The sequence below is a fragment of the Theropithecus gelada genome, chromosome 5 (genome assembly GCF_003255815.1).
Source record: "Theropithecus gelada isolate Dixy chromosome 5, Tgel_1.0, whole genome shotgun sequence".
Classification (NCBI taxonomy): domain Eukaryota; kingdom Metazoa; phylum Chordata; class Mammalia; order Primates; family Cercopithecidae; genus Theropithecus; species Theropithecus gelada.
Genome location: NC_037672.1, coordinates 4,867,780 through 4,884,008, shown reverse-complemented (window position 1 = coordinate 4,884,008; position 16,229 = coordinate 4,867,780). Strand labels below are relative to the sequence as shown.

The 16,229-nt window shown below is 55.5% G+C and overlaps 1 protein-coding gene across 8 annotated transcripts in view; it reads right to left on the bottom strand.

The window, feature by feature from the left end:
- ABLIM2 (actin binding LIM protein family member 2) overlaps positions 1-16,229 on the bottom strand; it is a 193,437-nt gene that overhangs the window by 32,496 nt on the left and 144,712 nt on the right. For 4 of the 8 annotated variants that reach the window (XM_025386403.1, XM_025386399.1, XM_025386400.1 and 1 more), the window contains 2 exons: positions 11,022-11,074; positions 9,988-10,126 (listed from right to left, as the gene is read on the bottom strand). In XM_025386403.1, coding sequence (XP_025242188.1) covers positions 9,988-10,126; positions 11,022-11,074 — 192 coding nt within the window. Of the gene's footprint in view, positions 1-8,955; positions 10,130-11,021; positions 11,075-16,229 lie in introns of those variants that run through there. The other 4 variants (XM_025386398.1, XM_025386404.1, XM_025386406.1 and 1 more) reach the window with 2 other exon arrangements.

The following is a 16,229-nucleotide window of genomic DNA, read 5'->3' as shown; positions in this document are numbered from 1 at the left end:
GCCGGTCCGCCCACTTGGTCCCTGCTGGTGCTGCCCATGGGGATAAAATGCCCTTCTTGGGGTGTCCTGTGTCACCGGGTGGGGGTGGGAGATGCCTGCCATGGGTAGAGACCGTGTCCCTGGGTTCACTCTCAGGACTGCGGGGTGCCTGCTGGCCACCTGCCCATCTACTAGTGTGGCTGCGGGAGGAAAACACCTGCCTCGTCACCTTCTGCCACTGCATGGGAGGCTGGGAGGCTGCAGGCCTGGGCCACCTCCTGCCGCTGGGTGGCGGTGGGAGTGGGCACACAGAGCTGCTGTTCCCTGAGGTCCTGAGGCTGCCTCGCCAGGCCACTTTGCTGTTCCCACCTTTAGAGTTCTCCTATGACCAACCGTTTGCCGTATCATTTCCAGGTCTGTTTAGTTGTAGGTAGCAGAGAAGAACAGGGAGAAACGAGATGACGCTATCTCACCCCCTGGGCTGCTGTCTGGGCTCCTGAAGTTGGCCTCTCTTGGGGAGGACGAGCAATCCACATATTTTAAAGGTCCAGGGATCCTGTGCACAGCCAGCACTGAGAATCACTTGTTTATTTATTTAATAGTTTGAGACGGAGTTTTGTTCTTGTTCCCCAGGCTGGAGTGCAATGGCGTGGTCTTGGCTCACTGCAACCTCCTGGGTTCAAGCGATTCTCCTGCCTCAGCCTCCTGAGTAGCTGGGATTAGAGGCGTGTGCCATCAGGCCCGGCTAATTTTGTATTTTTAGTAGAGACAAGGTTTCTCCATGTCGGTCAGGCTGATCTCAAACTCCTGACCTCAGGTGATCTGCCTGCCTTAGCCTCCCAAAATGCTGGGATTACAGGCGTGAGCCACTGCACCCAGCCAAGAATCACTGGTTTAAAAAGTCCCTTTATGTATTCAGAGATTTCACTTGACTCTCACCAGCCTACACACTAAACATGAACCCATTTTACAGAAGAGAAAGTTGACACCTAATGATATCAAGTGACCCGCTCAAGGTCAGTTACTGACTAGAGAGGCTGAGATGAGGAGGGTTCCCGGCTTCAGGAACCAGTAACCCCATCTTCTCCCAAGCCAGTGTGCCCTGGTGTGGGTTTGCAGGCATGTGGGTCTAATGCGTGTCAGATGGAAGCAGACGACTTTCAAGAGGCGGGGTGTGTGTATTACAGAGAGACACCCACATGGAGAAGGCAGGTAGGGGGCCAGGCGTGTGGCGGCAACTGGGTAGTCCTGATGCCAGTTACATGAGGCCCTGCAGGCACCGGATGCCCACCCGCTCCATGCCCAAGCTCAGCCTAACCAGGCTCCCTGCTGCCTCCCCTCTGTGAGGCCTGCCATGGCCACCTTGCCCTCAGCATCCACCAGGCCTGCTCCTAGGGCCCTGAGCCTCTTCTCCATGGGTCTGTCCTCTTCCAGGCTGGCTCATCAGAAGTCAAAGTCACCGCTGGACATTCAAGGCCGGGCATCTTGTGGGCAGAGGACTGTGGCTCACACGGCGTCTGGGTCTGCTTTGCGGACACCTGACCTGTGAGCCACTCGCTTGGGCAGCTCCCACCCACTCCCGGGTGCACGGGCAGGAGGCTTGGAGGCTGTGGCACTGCACAGGTTCGGGTCTTGGTGTCTCCATCTGAGGAAGGCGGGCACCCTTCATCCCTGAGCAGTGATGAACAAGAGGCCCCTTGGCTGGTCTGACTGTGGACTTCAGAAGCAAGTGAGACGGGCCCAAGATGACCACAGAGGGCTTGCCATGGCCTGGCTTGTGGACTGGAGGTGCTGAGCCTCAACATCCCTCGGGGTCAGCCCACAGGATCCCCGTGTGCTCACGTGCAAGCTCCTCAACCCCCACATGCTCCCTGGCAGGACTAGATCATCCCTGTTCTTACAGATGAGGGAATTTCAAACTCAGAGAGGTTTCTCTTGTACCCAAGGTCACACAGCAAGGGACGGGCTGGGATTGAACCATGGGTGGACCAGCGCCCTCAGGCAGCGCTCTCTGAGGCCCCCTCATGCGCTCTTCTGGACGGTTCTGCGGCTTTGTATTCAGGGTGGCCACCTTCATGTCCCCCACCCCACAGAACGAACGCTGGGTCCCAGGAAGGACGGCTGCTGCTCAGGGAGCTGTCCCCGGAGCCTTGGGGAAGACGCGGCCAGCCACAGGCACGGATGGCGAGGCCGCTGCCTGGGAACGGGAGGCACAGGACTCTCACTGCTCCCGGGCGCTAAGGGTCCACGGGGAGAAAAGCACACAGGTGACAGATCCGTGCTCCAGGGCCCTGAGCCTGTTCTCTGCGGGTCCGCCCTCTTCCAGGCTGGCTCATCAGAGGTCAAAGTCACTGCTGGACATTCAAGGCTGGGCATCTTGTGGGCAGAGGACTGTGACTTACACAGCGTCTGGGTCTGCTTTGTGGACACCTGACCCGTGAGCCCCTCTCTTGGGCAGCTCCCATCCACTCCCAGGTGCTTGGGCAGGAGGTCTGGAGGCTGTGGCGCTGCACAGGTTCGGGTCCCCTCTCTGAGCCTTGATGTCGCCATCTGAGGAAGGCAGGCGCCCCTCATCCCTGAGCAGTGGTGAAGGAGAGGCCCGTCCAGCTGGACTGGTGAGGGAGGCAGAGCTTCTGGTGTGGGGTGGGGCTCTCCAGAGCCCAGGCACCGTTGGAGGAGGACAGAGGAGGCCCTGGGGCTGTGGCTGTGAGATAACATAAGCTCCCAAAGGGACACAGCGTGCCACCCAGGCCTGTGCTGCTACCCGCAGAACTGGGAGGCCACACCTGTCCAGTCCCTAGGCATGGGTAAGCCTGCTGGGCATGGGGAGGCACGGGGATTCCAGCTGAAAGCTAGTCTCCAGCCAACCCGACGGCAGCAGCTGCTCCCTGGGGCTCCAGAACCCAGCATGCTCTGCCTGTCCCCAGGGTGGTGTATACCTCCAGCCACAGCATCTTTTCCTGGGCTGGGGTCCTCTCCCTGACCTCTGGACCTCCCTCTGCTCTCTCTGGGGGTCAGAGAGCACTCTGCCCACCCAGCAGGAGGCCAGGCCTTCCAGAAAGGCCATCACTGTGGCCCCAGCTGGCCACTCCTCCCTCATAGCCTCTGTAACGAGGGGCCCTCCGGCCACCAGCTGGATGCCAAGGTGGCCACGCCTGAGCCCCTAGCTCTCCCTGGGCTGTCCCTCCACGCCCTTTCCCCAGGATCAGCCCTGCCGGCCACCCCTTCCCTGCTTCCCTGGCCCACTCCCTCTCCTGGCTTTCTCCCTCCTGGGTGCTCCTCCCCACTTCCTCCGTGGAGTCTCCTGCCCCGCGATGGCACCTTCCCACCTGCCCGCTTGTCAGCACACACATGTGCTTGTTCTCTTTCTCTCTTTCTCTTCTTCTCTGTCTCCTCCCAGCATTTTGCTGAGATGGGGAGATGGGAGGACGCAGACAAGGAGTCGGCCGGGGGCCAGGCAGGAGATCACACCTTATTTGGGTCTCAGACCCTCTTTAGAAAGGAACACACACTCAGGACACAGCCACGCGCTCACAGTCACAGTGGCTGGGGTTACCAGCTCCCACGGTTCCAGTCCTATCTGGGAGGCAGGGACCCTCAGTCTCCGCCTCCAGCCTGGACCTCTCCTGTGAGCTCCATCTGCCCCCTGGCAACCTCCCTGGACGTCTCAGGTTCTCCCAGCCAACGTGAAGACACGCACCTGTTCCCATCCCATCTCTGAGTAAAGGTGGCCTCTGCCGGCCTGTGCCAGAGCCAACCCAGTCTCTTCTTTGATTCCGTCACTCCCGCACCCAGTGGTTCCTGAGCTGCCCCCATGCGGGCCCTGCCAGTGAGATCCTTTCAGGGCCCCAGATGCTTTTGTGGGTGCCACAATTCCTCTTGTCCTGGCTGAGCAGCCTCCAGTCCACTGTGTGTGCAGCTGCCTTCTGAGGTTTTAAACACAGAAAATGCAACATCTCCTCTCACACTTGTGTCGTGCCAATGTCCCCCTCCCTGGCACTGCACTCCAGACTTTTCCTGATTGGACCTCGGCCTGCTTCCACCAGCTTCTGGCGAGTCCCACCCCCGCCACCCTTACTGTCTCGGTTTCCCAAGGCCGCCCTGCTCCTGCCTCCACACCTGCCTATAGGCTGTCTGTGCTGCTTAAACCCTGAGTCAGGCCAGGCCTGGTCCTCTCAAGGGCGCACAAATTGCTCTGTGACCCGATGCATGGCCCTCACTGTTCTTCTAACCCACGGCCCGGCCTCCACCCTGGGGGAGGTGGAGTGCCCTCCCCCATACATCAGCCCTATTCAAGGCTACACCCGCTTCAAGCCGTGCCAGGCGCCATCTCTCTGCCCTGACTACTTATTGCATTTGAAAGCGTACCCTTCCCCCAGCCCTCTCTAGCCCTCTTAGAACAGGGCACTGATTAACTCACTTTCAGCTTGTTTGTGTCTGTCTCGCAGCCCCCAGTAGAATGTCAGCTCCACAGACAGGGAACTTTGTCTGTTTTGGCCTCTGCTCTGTCCCCAGCACCCAGGACAGCACCGGAACACACCAAGCACTCATGAAATACAGAGAGATGCTCCTGGGCTCACCACGGGCTCATCACATCCCATAAACCCAGTGAGATGAAAAGACCATAAGTCGAAAATGCATTGAATGCACCTAGCCTAGCAAACATCATGGCTTAGCCCAGCCTGCCTTAAACATGCTCAGAAACCTGCATTAGCCTTCGGCCAAGTCATCTAGCGCACACACAGCCTGGCGCATCATAGAGGGCTGGCAGTCTCGTGTCATCCGCTTAATGCTGCACTGAGAGTGAGAAACAGAGTGGGTGTGTGGGTACTGGAGGGTGTGTGGGCACTGGAAGTACGTTTTCTACCCAATGTACATTGCTTTCACGCCAGCGGAAAGTCACACAGTCCCACGTCAGAAGTTGGGGACTGCCTGCATCTGTTCACTGGCAGCTCCCACCCACTGTCTATGGGCCGCTATGCTCTTTTTTTTTTTTTTTTTTGAGATGGAGTCTCGCTCTGTCGCCCAGGCTGGAGTGCAGTGGCCGGATCTCAGCTCACTGCAAGCTCCGCCTCCCGGGTTTACGCCATTCTCCTGCCTCAGCCTCCCGAGTAGCTGGGACTACAGGTGCCCGCCACCTCGCCCGGCTAGTTTTTTGTATTTTTTAGTAGAGACAGGGTTTCACCGTGTTCGCCAGGATGGTCTCGATCTCCTGACCTCGTGATCCGCCCGCCTCGGCCTCCCAAAGTGCTGGGATTACAGGCTTGAGCCACCGTGCCTGGCCCAGTTTTTTTTTTTTTTTTTTTNTCTTGACTCACTGCAACCTCTGCCTCCTGGGTTCAAGCTGTTCTCCTGCCTCAGCCTCCCAAGTAGCTGGGATTACAGGCATCCTCATGATCCGCCCGCCTCGGCCTCCCAAAGTGCTGGGATTACAGGCGTGAGCCACCGTGCCTGACCCTCTTGTTCCAGTTCTGATGTCTGCGAATTCCACCCCTAGGGGGTCTCACATCTCTAAGCCTGAGCCAGGTGCCCTGCCCTTCCCACCAGATACCCTCGCGAGATTGACAGTAGCACGTCAGGGAGCCTCTTCCTTCGACCACGGACTAAGGAATGTGAGAAGAACTCTTCTGCCCCACCTTGTAGCTCCAGAGGAGTAAAAGGAGAAAGGAGGAAGGCCACCGCTGCCCCCGTCCCCACCCACCGCCTTCCCTTCTGCTCCCAGGAACAGAAAAGCTGCAGCAGGGGCGCTGTCTCCTAACCCTCCCTCCCAACAGGCTCCGAGACCTGGCAGTGGGGAGACAAGCAGAGACAAACACAACCCACCAGACACAGGACTCTGCCCGGTCCCACAGCGAGAGGACACACAGAAGGTGACAGAAAAATGCCAAGCCACAGGTAGGTTGGGGGTGAAGCGCCCCCAACTGGGGCCTTCCCTGTGCTGCTGCAGAGGTTAACTCAGAGCTTTCCTCATCCCCTCTCCAGCCTGGCCAGGCCACCCTTGGCTCCCATCCTCCCCCCTCTCACACGTGCCTCATGTGCTGGGGTTTGAGGAAAGGGTCTGATTCCCTTTGGAAGTGCTGGGTCCTTTCTAGGGGCCACTGAGTCCTCTGGGCAGTGCCTCGAGCTGCCCAGGGGATTTGTATTATGCTCATACGCCTCTGACCTTCGACGGTGGGATGTGGGAGACCTCAAAAGAGAGGATGGGGACTCAAGGGGCTAGGAATGTGGGACCCCAAGCAGCAGCAGGCCTGACTGCTGGGGACGCAGAGTCCACACCACCTTGTGTTTCTCCCCCAGGGCAGCAAGCCTTGTCCTAGAAAACGTGTTACAACAGAAATTCAATAGCCTCCCTTCCTGTGTAGAAATCAGGTGCACTCATAATATAAACTACTCTGCACATAGTCCAGATAATGCACTATGTGTAATATAAACAGGAACAGAAAAGTAGTCGATAGTAAAATGTAGATTTCAATATGATGCCCTCTTTGGAGAGGTGGCAGTGCCTGCTGGGAACTAATGGGATGGGGATGGCTCCCTGGTTTGTCACCGCCATAGAGTCCTCTGGCTTCCCTGCTGGGGAACGGGGACTGGGCCATGCTCACCACTGCCTCTCCACTGCCTAGCACCATGTCCAGCACATAGTAGGTGCTCAGTAAGTATCTGGTGGAGGGATGGATGAAGGTCTGAATGATGAATTCAGTCTCGGGTGAGATGTGCAGATGGTGTTGTGGGTGAGATGAGTTTGTGACCGGGCCCTTGCGAGGCCACAGAGGTGCCCGGCGGGCAGGCGGCGGCGGGATGCGCGTGCGCTCGCTCTGTCGGCGTCTCTGCCTCTGCCAGCTCCCTGCACGCTTCTCCAGGTCAGGGGCTGTTCTCGTCTTCTCTGTCCCCCTCGGCGCCCTGCTCAGCGTCTGGCACAGAGTGGGTGCTCAATAAATACCCGTTGAATGTAACGCATTTCAATTCAACAGACATTTATTGAGTGCCCACTGTGTTGGGTGTCACAATCCTACCTTCCTTGGGCGCGCTACAGATGGACGTCCCGGGGTGCAGGTGGCGTGCCTTGCTGTGTGCAAACGCTTTGTTCAGTAAAAGTTGTGTGCAAATGGAACTGGTGCTCATGGACTCAGGTCTGGGGGCTACTTGGTGATAATCAAAAGAACCCCGAGAGAAAAGGGTGGCTGGCTGTCAGTCTCCGCGTGCTCCCCTTCCCGCCTGGATTCCTCAGGAGGCCGCAGACGGCAAGGCTCACCTGATCCAGGCTCAGCCGGCAGCCTGGGTCCTCGCTGCCATTTCCATGCAAATCGGGAAACAAGGCAATGCCATCGGGACAGAAATAAAGGCACAATCAGAATGGTTAGACACAGCGGGTTTCCTGCTCAGAGAGGAGGTGACATTAGAACACAAGGAGAAAGCAAAGGAAGGACAGCATCATAGCCACATCCTCACAAGCAGGCACGGCCAGGGGAAGGACAAGCAGGTCTGTGCTGGAGCAGAATCTCCCCGGGGAATTCATGAGCGCAGCGCGGGCCATCGGAGTCCTGCAGACCCAGTACACCAGGATGGAGGCAGCTGCAGCCTGCGTGCGTCTGCACAGGCAGCCTGGGAGAAGAATATGACGGCAAGAGGCAGGGCTGACACACAAGCCCTTGCCACTGAGTGACCAGCCCACCCACACACCTGACATGGCCTCCGGGCCTCACAGGGCCGGCCACCCACCAGGCTTGTGTGCTCCTGGGGCAACTCCAGGGCACCTACATTCTGGCATTTTCTTTTTTTTTTTTTTTTTTTTTTCTTTTTTTTTTTTTTGAGACGGAGTCTTGCTCTGTCGCCCAGGCTGGAGTGCAGTGGTGCGATCTCGGCTCACTGCAAGCTCCACCTCCCGGGTTCACGCCATTCTCCCGCCTCAGCCTCCCGAGTAGCTGGGACTACAGGCGCCGCCACCACGCCCGGCTAGTTTTTTTGTATTTTTAGTAGAGACGGGGTTTCACCGTGTTAGCCAGCATGGTCTCGATCACCTGACCTCGTGATCCGCCCGCCTCGGCCTCCCAAAGTGCTGGGATTACAGGCTTGAGCCACCGCGCCCGGCCATTCTGGCATTTTCAAACGAGGAAGCAGCGCACGAGGTGAAGGCCACCTGTGCAGGTCACACAGCGTATCAGGGGTACAGGGGTCACAGGGGGCAGCCCGTCTCTAGTCCGGCTTCTCCCACACAGCACCCCCGCTCCTCTCTTAGTCCTGAGTCCCAGGCAGGCCACAAACGTCAGTGGGAATTCTGGGGACAGTAGTTGGCCTCCCCGAAGAGTCTGTGGGGAGGTTATCCAGTGGGGGAGGCCATCAGTATGGCCCCAGCCTTGCAGAGTTCTGCCGGCCACCTGGCAAGGGAGGGACTGAACTCAGCTGAACGATGCCACCTTGAGATCCCCAAACACTGATTTCCTGGTTCCCAGGGCAAATGCCTTGATGCTGGGACACTGAGCAAGGTGGGGAGGGTGCTGGGGAAGCTGGTGGGGAGCGTGCTGGGGTGCAAGAGGAGTTCTCCTCCTCCAAACACAACAGCATCTGACACGTGAGAGCAGAGGGCAGAGGGACCACGAGCCAGTCCAACGTTCCCTGGCCCGCAGGCAGGTGCTGCACCAGCTGGGGGCAGGGATTCCTGGGATCTGAGAGAGAGGGACCGGAGGACTGGCATGCAGCTGCCCATGGGGCCACAGGCAGGCGCACGTGGACCAGCCCCACAGCCCCCTTGCCCCGCCTGCAGATGAGACGGGCAATTCCTCCCGAAGGAGCACGCTGCTATCTGGGGCGAACCCCTCTCCCTCTGGGGGAGTTTTTTGTGGGGTGGTTTTCCCATGGCAACGTCAACCTTGTGCCTGACCTCTGGGATCCTGGTGTTTACAAAGCTGCACCCCAGGTGGGGGCAGAGGCCCGAGGGGTGCACGGACATCTGCTTACAGAGATCATACACAAGCAACACACCTTCCTTTGTTTAAAGTGATTCTTTAACACATGATCGTTTCCAAGCTTCCGTGTCTTCACTCTTTCCTGTCACATTGAAACACTTTTCTACTTTTGTTGTTAGGTACGACGGTTTACAGTTTGCAGGCATGAGGATGAGGATGAGGATGAGAAACAGTTTCTGTTTACTGAGCAGCTACTATGGCCGGCCGAACGCCACACACATACCCAGTTCCAGTCTCCTAACACCTGGCCCCTGTCAGTGGTGAGCTCAGATTTGAACTTGGGACTGCCTCACTGCAAAGTCAGGTTTTTCTTCTGCTCTCACACCCCCCTCCATCCTCTTCCAGCCCCTGCTTCCGAGCTAAACCCAAGCCTTGCCCGTAAAAACTGCCCCCAGCCCAGCTGAGACCTGCAGGCCACTTCTGGGAGGTGCTGAGTGAGTCTGGCCATGCTCGCTACTGGTTTTCACCTATGATTTACAGTGGCTGGAAGCAAACAGCATTATCTGGAGTTTTCTCTACATTTGAACATCACTCCTGATTCAGTCTTCATAACACCCCTAGGGTCAGGCAGACGCCATCACTGTCTCTCTATGAAGCCTGAGGCCGTGCCTTGTTCAGGAAGAGTCACAGGGGACAGGGATGGTGCCGTCACCAACTCCAAGTCTGCACTCATCAGCCGGACCATGCCCATGGCTGCTCTGGGGGTAACAGGCCCTGACTTCTACCCAGCAGCCCAGACACCTTTCTCCTGAACAGCCCAGGAGCAGATCTGGGTTTCAGCATTCTTGCAGGCCCTGGAGATCTGTGAGGGGACGTGCAGGCGTGGCCCTCATTAGCACACTGGCTCGGGGACGGTTCTTGGGAAGCCGGCAAACCGCAAAAGCCCCACTTTCCCATCCGGTCAGCCCTTAGATTTGTGGGCTTGCTCTTCCGCTTTTTAACAGGCAAGGCTTAGATTTGGGGGGATTGCTCTGAGTTATGGGACCCCATGTGCTGCGAGGCCTTTTGTGCACATCACAGCTCCTTCTTCAAAAGAACCACTCACGTGAGTGAAAGCTGTCCCCTGGCATCCTTTGGAGAAGGTCTCTGTCGGTCCCGCTGCTGTGGGACAAGGACTGGGTGTCCAGGTCTGGAGAGTTGGTCCTCGTGTCTGCGTCTCCCTTGAGCATCAGCCAGCTGCTCTTCTGCTGAAGGTAAAAAACAAAGTCATGCGAATTTCAAGGTCATCTGCAACGGTGGGCACATCTCACTGGACCGTTCTCGTCGCTTCCTTACTTCTAACATCCGAGCTGACCCGACTGTGAGAAAACTCAATATGTGAGAAACGCAGCTTCCAATAAAAATCTCGCCATTTAGTGAGACCTATCCAGACACTATCCAGGTACACAGAGCATCTGGGGGAAATGGAGCTGCCGCCTCTTACGGACACAGACATTGAGGCTCTGGGAGGCCAGGGGCCCACGGGGCTCCACACGGGGAGAATAAGGGATGCTGCCCAAGTCCAGCCTCGGGCTCTCCCCACACACAGCCCTGCTTTCCAGCCCTAGCACAGGTGAAGGGAGCCAGGGACGCTGAACTCAACCCAAGCGCCAAGCCCAGCCTGCAGCCTGCTTTTGTCACGAGCGTGCTGTTGGAACACAGAGATGCCTGTTCGTGCCTCGGCTCCGGCTGCGTTCACAGAGCTCGGTAGCTGCATCAGACATGGTGCAGCCCGCAAAGCCTAAAGTACTTACTCTCTGGCCCTTTATGAAAAAGGTCTGCTGAACCTATTCTAGAATAATGGATGGCCCAGGGATGCACTTGGATTTATTTCTCTTTCACAGCACACATCTCTTCAGTCACAGAACCGTAACCAAGTCACACGGGCATATACCCAGGACATTGGTAGGAGACGTGTGCATCCTAAATGTAGGAAGGAAACTGATGGAAGGCCTCCTACCTTTGGCCTCGCAGGGCCCCTAAGGAAAAGAATGTAAGAGAAAGATTCGAAGTCTCAGTTGGAGAAGCCCTCACAAAACCGATTTCTTTCTGAGCAAGGCTGTTCTAAGCCTTCTAAGCCAGATCTGCTCCTGGCATTACCTTCCTGTTATCCTGGTCGAAGCTTCCGTCCTCCCCATCTGATCGCCTGGCAGCTGGAAGGGAAAAATCCATTTGTAAAGGCAACACACCATTGATTGCGGGTTTCTGCCTCACCGTTTCCCATGTTACAGTTATGCTCAAAAATGAAAAATCAATCAAAGAGAAGGTCAGTAGCCCAAGTGCCTTTCAAGGGGCAAGGAACAAGGTGAGCTGGAGGAAGCTCCCAGGGATCATGTTCCCGGGAGCATCAGCGGCAGGGGTGTGAAGTGAGGCCGGATTTCAGTTCTAGCCAGACACTCACACAGAGTAGAGTCACGTTTTCAGATGTAGCCACTTGGTCTTTTGATTTTGTTTTGTTTTGTTTTTTTGAGATGGAGTCTCGCTCTGTCACCCAGGCTGGAGTGCAGTGGTGTGAGCTTGGCTCACTGCAAGCTCCGCCTCCCGGGTTCAAGTGATTTTCTCGCCTCGGCGAGCCGGTAGCTGGGATTACAGGTGTGTACCACCACACCTGGCTAAGTTTTATATTTTTGGAAGAGACGGGGTTTTGCCATGTTGGCCAGGCTGGTCTTGAACTCTTGACCTCAAGTAATCCACATGCCTCAGCCTACCAAACTGCTGGGATTACAGGCATGAGCCACCGCACCTGGCCCACTTGGCCTTTTGAGAACACACATTTTAAAAACCTCCCACGTGACACAAGGTCTCAGTCGGGGAGGCCTACGTGTCTGACCTGGGCGAGGGGCTCTGGATACACCACTGACTACCCCACCCACCCCCGCAGGAAGGGGCTTCGTGCCATTTCACAGATCGGGAGACTGCAGCTCAGGGACATGGTATACCTCGCCCAAGGTCACTGGTGAGTGGGCGGTAGAGGCCGACATGAGCCCAGTCCTTCTGAGTCCAAAGTCCTTCCCTGTCTGCCCCACCTGGCTAACTGCTGCTGGCAAACTGCAAAACGGTGACGAGTTCTGCTACTGGAAGACGTCCACGAAGAGCAGTCAGGAAATGACAAAATTACAAAATGCAACCAGAAATGGACTCAGTGAAATAGAACAAGCAAAAGTCCATTTTGTAACAGTTCCTTTACCAAGAATACCATCTGGAGCTGAGCAACGAGGCATCTGGATTTTCCATTCGCCTTTTGTTGGGGGGTTGTCACCCAGCTGGGCTGACATCGCCAGCCAAGAATGAGCAAATACATCACACAAGGCCATGCTGACATTTCTCGGCATCCAGTTTAGTACGTAAAGACCCACACCTTGTGTGTATCCCCTACAGAAACACTGACCCCATGCACTGAACAATTACACAAAAACCCGTCTCCGTCCCCAGCCCGCCACGAAGACCCAGGCCTCAGGAAGGACACGCCGAGGTGGGCTTCTTACCTGCAGCGGGCGGCAGGCTCGGGCCCGTCTGTCTGTTGGCGTACCCTGCCTCCTGCACCACCAAGGACAAGACTGATACCAGGCCAGAGAGCTTGGAAATTTGGGATTGGGCTACAGGACCTTGACAAGATAAGGCCAAAATTGAAGACTAAGCAGTTCCGTTCCGAACACACTGACATCTCGTAACTCTCAACGGCTACCTGTTTTCTCCTTCTTCAAGGAGAGACAGTGATTTTCAGCATGAAAATACAAAGCCCTGCTCTCCCCACTCACAGAGGCAAATCAACGCCAAGCCTGCTCAAGAAGCACTTAATGGAGAGGCAGAGGGGGCAGGGAGCTCCGGGGGACGCATGCCCGCAGCTGGACTCTCCTGTTGCCCAGACAACAGCCGTCGCCCGGCAGCGGAGCCCTTGAGTGTGCGGCCATACATCAGCCATGACTCTTGGCAGCTGCCCAGCAAGTCCCAGGGACAAGGCAGGCCAGGGGCTACTTGGAGTTCTAAGAGCACAGCCATTGTCCAAGCCAGAGAAGGGCCCTGGGGCTGAGTCGGCTGGCAAAAATAAATGCACCGTTTCCTGAAAAGCCAGGAGGCTGGAAAGTGGATCACCACTCTTGGAATAATCTGCACGTGCATGGACAATTAAGTCGCTCCAGCTGAAGGGCCCTTGGGGACCTGAAATCCCAGCCCTTGGAATTCAGGCTTAGGTCCCCAGAGGCCAGCCTGGCTTCCGGGACTTTCCTCGGCCATGGAAGATGGGTTGAGCAGACACATTCTGGCTGAAAAGCCATCTCAGGTCTCAAAAACAGCCCCCGCCATCTGAGAGAGGGAGGCTCTGCCAAGATTTAGCAAGTTTCCTCTGCAAACACTGCCAGCTCCTCCAGATGCGCACAGTTTAACCAGACTTGTACCAAGGGCTTTTTCAAAACCAGTTTGCTAACCCACAGAACAGATGACCTCTTGAGAACTAGGAGCTTGGGTAGGAAAAGACAGGAAACTGGCACTTCGGATTATTGGCTTGCTTCCATAACAGCTCTGAGCCTCAGTTTCCTCATCTGTAAAATGGGCGAAGGATGCCCACCCCTCCACGTTGTGAGGATGACACGAGATAACCTGCATGGATGCTGGAACATAATAGGAAACTAAGCTTACAGGTTTTAAAAATTAGGAATAAACAAGAGGCTAAACTTTGAGGCTAATTTGCAGCATGCTGCTTTGGGATGTCAGAAAAAGATCAACTCAGGACAATAAGAGAAAGAGAGTTTAATGTGTCTTCTGTGTCCCACAGGCAGCTCCTTCTGAGTTCTGGAATGCATTTGCCAATGAGGAGCCCTCTTGGCAAAGGCTGACTTTCTACTCCCTGTGTTCCTTGGGGAATCTTCAGTTGGAGGCATCTGAATGAAAGAGGTCTCAAATTTTTTTCCAGATACAGAACTGGCCTCTGCCTTTCCTCCTTCCCAAACCCCATCTTACCATTCATTCATATCTGAACATCCATGCCAGCCTGTGTGCATCCCTTACTCCTTTATTCCTTTCCATACACTTATTCATGCACCCTTTTACCTACTTATCCATGCACCCACTCACTCCTTTCACTATCTGTCCATTCATCCAGACATCCATCCACTAGTCCATTCATACATCCATCCACCCACCCATCCACCCATTTATTCATCTAACTACTCATTCATCCATCTACCCATCCACCCACCTATACATCCAACTGTCCATTCATCCAGCCAGCCAGCCACCCACCACCCATCCATCCACCCATCCTTCACCCATCCATCCATCTATCCATCCACCCACCTATCCACCCATCTATTCATCTATCTACCCATCCATCCATCTACCTATACATCCATCTGTCCATTCATCTGTTCACCCACCCGCCCACCTATCAACCCATCCATTCATCCATTTACCATTGATCCATCCATCCTTCACTCATCCATCCATTCATCCATCCACCCACCCACCCATCCACCCATCTATTAATCCATCCATCCACCCACTCACCCATTTATCCATCCACTGCCTATCCATCCACCCATCCTTCCACCCATCCATCCATTTCAGCCACCCAACCATCCATCTACCCATCCATCCACCCACCACCCATCCATCCATCTATCCATCCACTTGTACATCCACTTATTTTGATATTTATTCATCCAGCTTCCGCTTATCTACTCACTCACCTACCCATCCATTCATCCGTCCATCCATCCATCCATCCGCCCACCCACACCCACCCATTCATCCATTCCTCTCTTTATCCACTTCATTTCTTTGTCCACTGATGCATCCATTCATCCAGGTAGCCCTTAATTCATTGATCAGTCCATCTACCCTCTGTTCACCCTTAGCCCCTCAACCTTTATCCCCATCTCCCTGTGCTGAGTACCTGCTGTGCACTGTCCTGTCTTAAGAATGCGGGATGAAAAAAAAAACTCAGACATGACCCTTGTCTTTCAGAAGTTCACAGGCCAGTGACGTCGAGGCAGAGGTGGATGAGAAGGTTTCTACACATAACAAGAGCTTTGATGGGAGGAGCAAAGTCAACACAGAGGCACTTCCCTGAGAACATGCATGTGATAAGCACTTACTGAATACCTGCTCCTCAGATAAGCACTGTATTGTGGTCTGGATAAACATTTTTCCTTTGTTTTTTTGAGACAGATTCTCACTCTGTCACCCAGGCTGGAGTGCAATGGCACAATCTTGGCTCACTGCAGCCTCTGTCTCCAGGGTTCAAGCGATTCTCCTACCTCAGCCTCCCGAGTAGCTGGGATTACAGATGCCCGCCACCATGCCCGGCTAACTTTGTATTTTCAGTTGAGACAGGGTTTTGCCATGTTGGTCAGGCTGGTCTTGAACTCCCGACCTCAGATGATCCACCCGCCTCAGCCTCGCAAAGTGCTGGGATTACAGGTGTGAGTCACTGTGCCCGGCCCTTGGGTAAACATTTGTAAAGAATGTCAACAGATAATAATAGATGCTATGAACCTCATTTACAGATGAGGAGACTGAGGGCCGGAGTCTGAGGCCACATAGCTGGTAATTGGAACCTTGTCTGTCTGACCCTGAGGCCAGAGGTGGAGCCACTTTGTCCTCCATGTCAGATGTGTAAATTTTCAGACTCAGTGCTGCATCGCCACCAACTGTGCTTCCTGTGTCTTGTACAAATCCACTTCCCCACGGAGCAGCTGAAGAGAGATGCTTCCCGGGAAAGGGCTGCATCTGATGAGTCTCTGCACTCCCTTCGGTGACCAACGTGCCAACCTGCAGCCTCAGGTGCACGGAGGAAGTGAGTGAGATGGGCATGGCACAGGGCCCTGTATTTCCAAGGGAGGGCCCTACCAGCTCCCTCTTTGCTGGTATCAACACACTGACAGCTCTAACCTCCAAAGATCTCTTGCCCACGTCCAGGGGGCCAGCAGAAGTGTGGGGGCTGTTCCACCACCATGCCAGGGGTGCCAGCCAAGGCTCTGCAGCCAGCAAGCGGTCTCTGCCATGCTCCTCACCAGTTTTCTCTGCCTCCAGTGAAGAATCATTCCTGAGATTGCAAGAGCCTGAGGCAAGTCTGGGACTCTGGCAGTCAGGAGCCAGGACCAGGGGGCACCCCAGCAGGTGCTCTCTCTGGCAAGGGAAGGAGCTGATAGCAACTGGGGAAGGTGCCTGGGGCTTCATCCTTTAGGCCAGAGGGAGATGTCCTCTCCAGAGGGACGTCCTCTCCACTCCTGGGACTTTGAATAGCTCTGCAGGAGGTTTTGAGGATTTGTCCTCTCCTGTGTCTTCCAGACTCAGCCTCCAAGGAGTAGA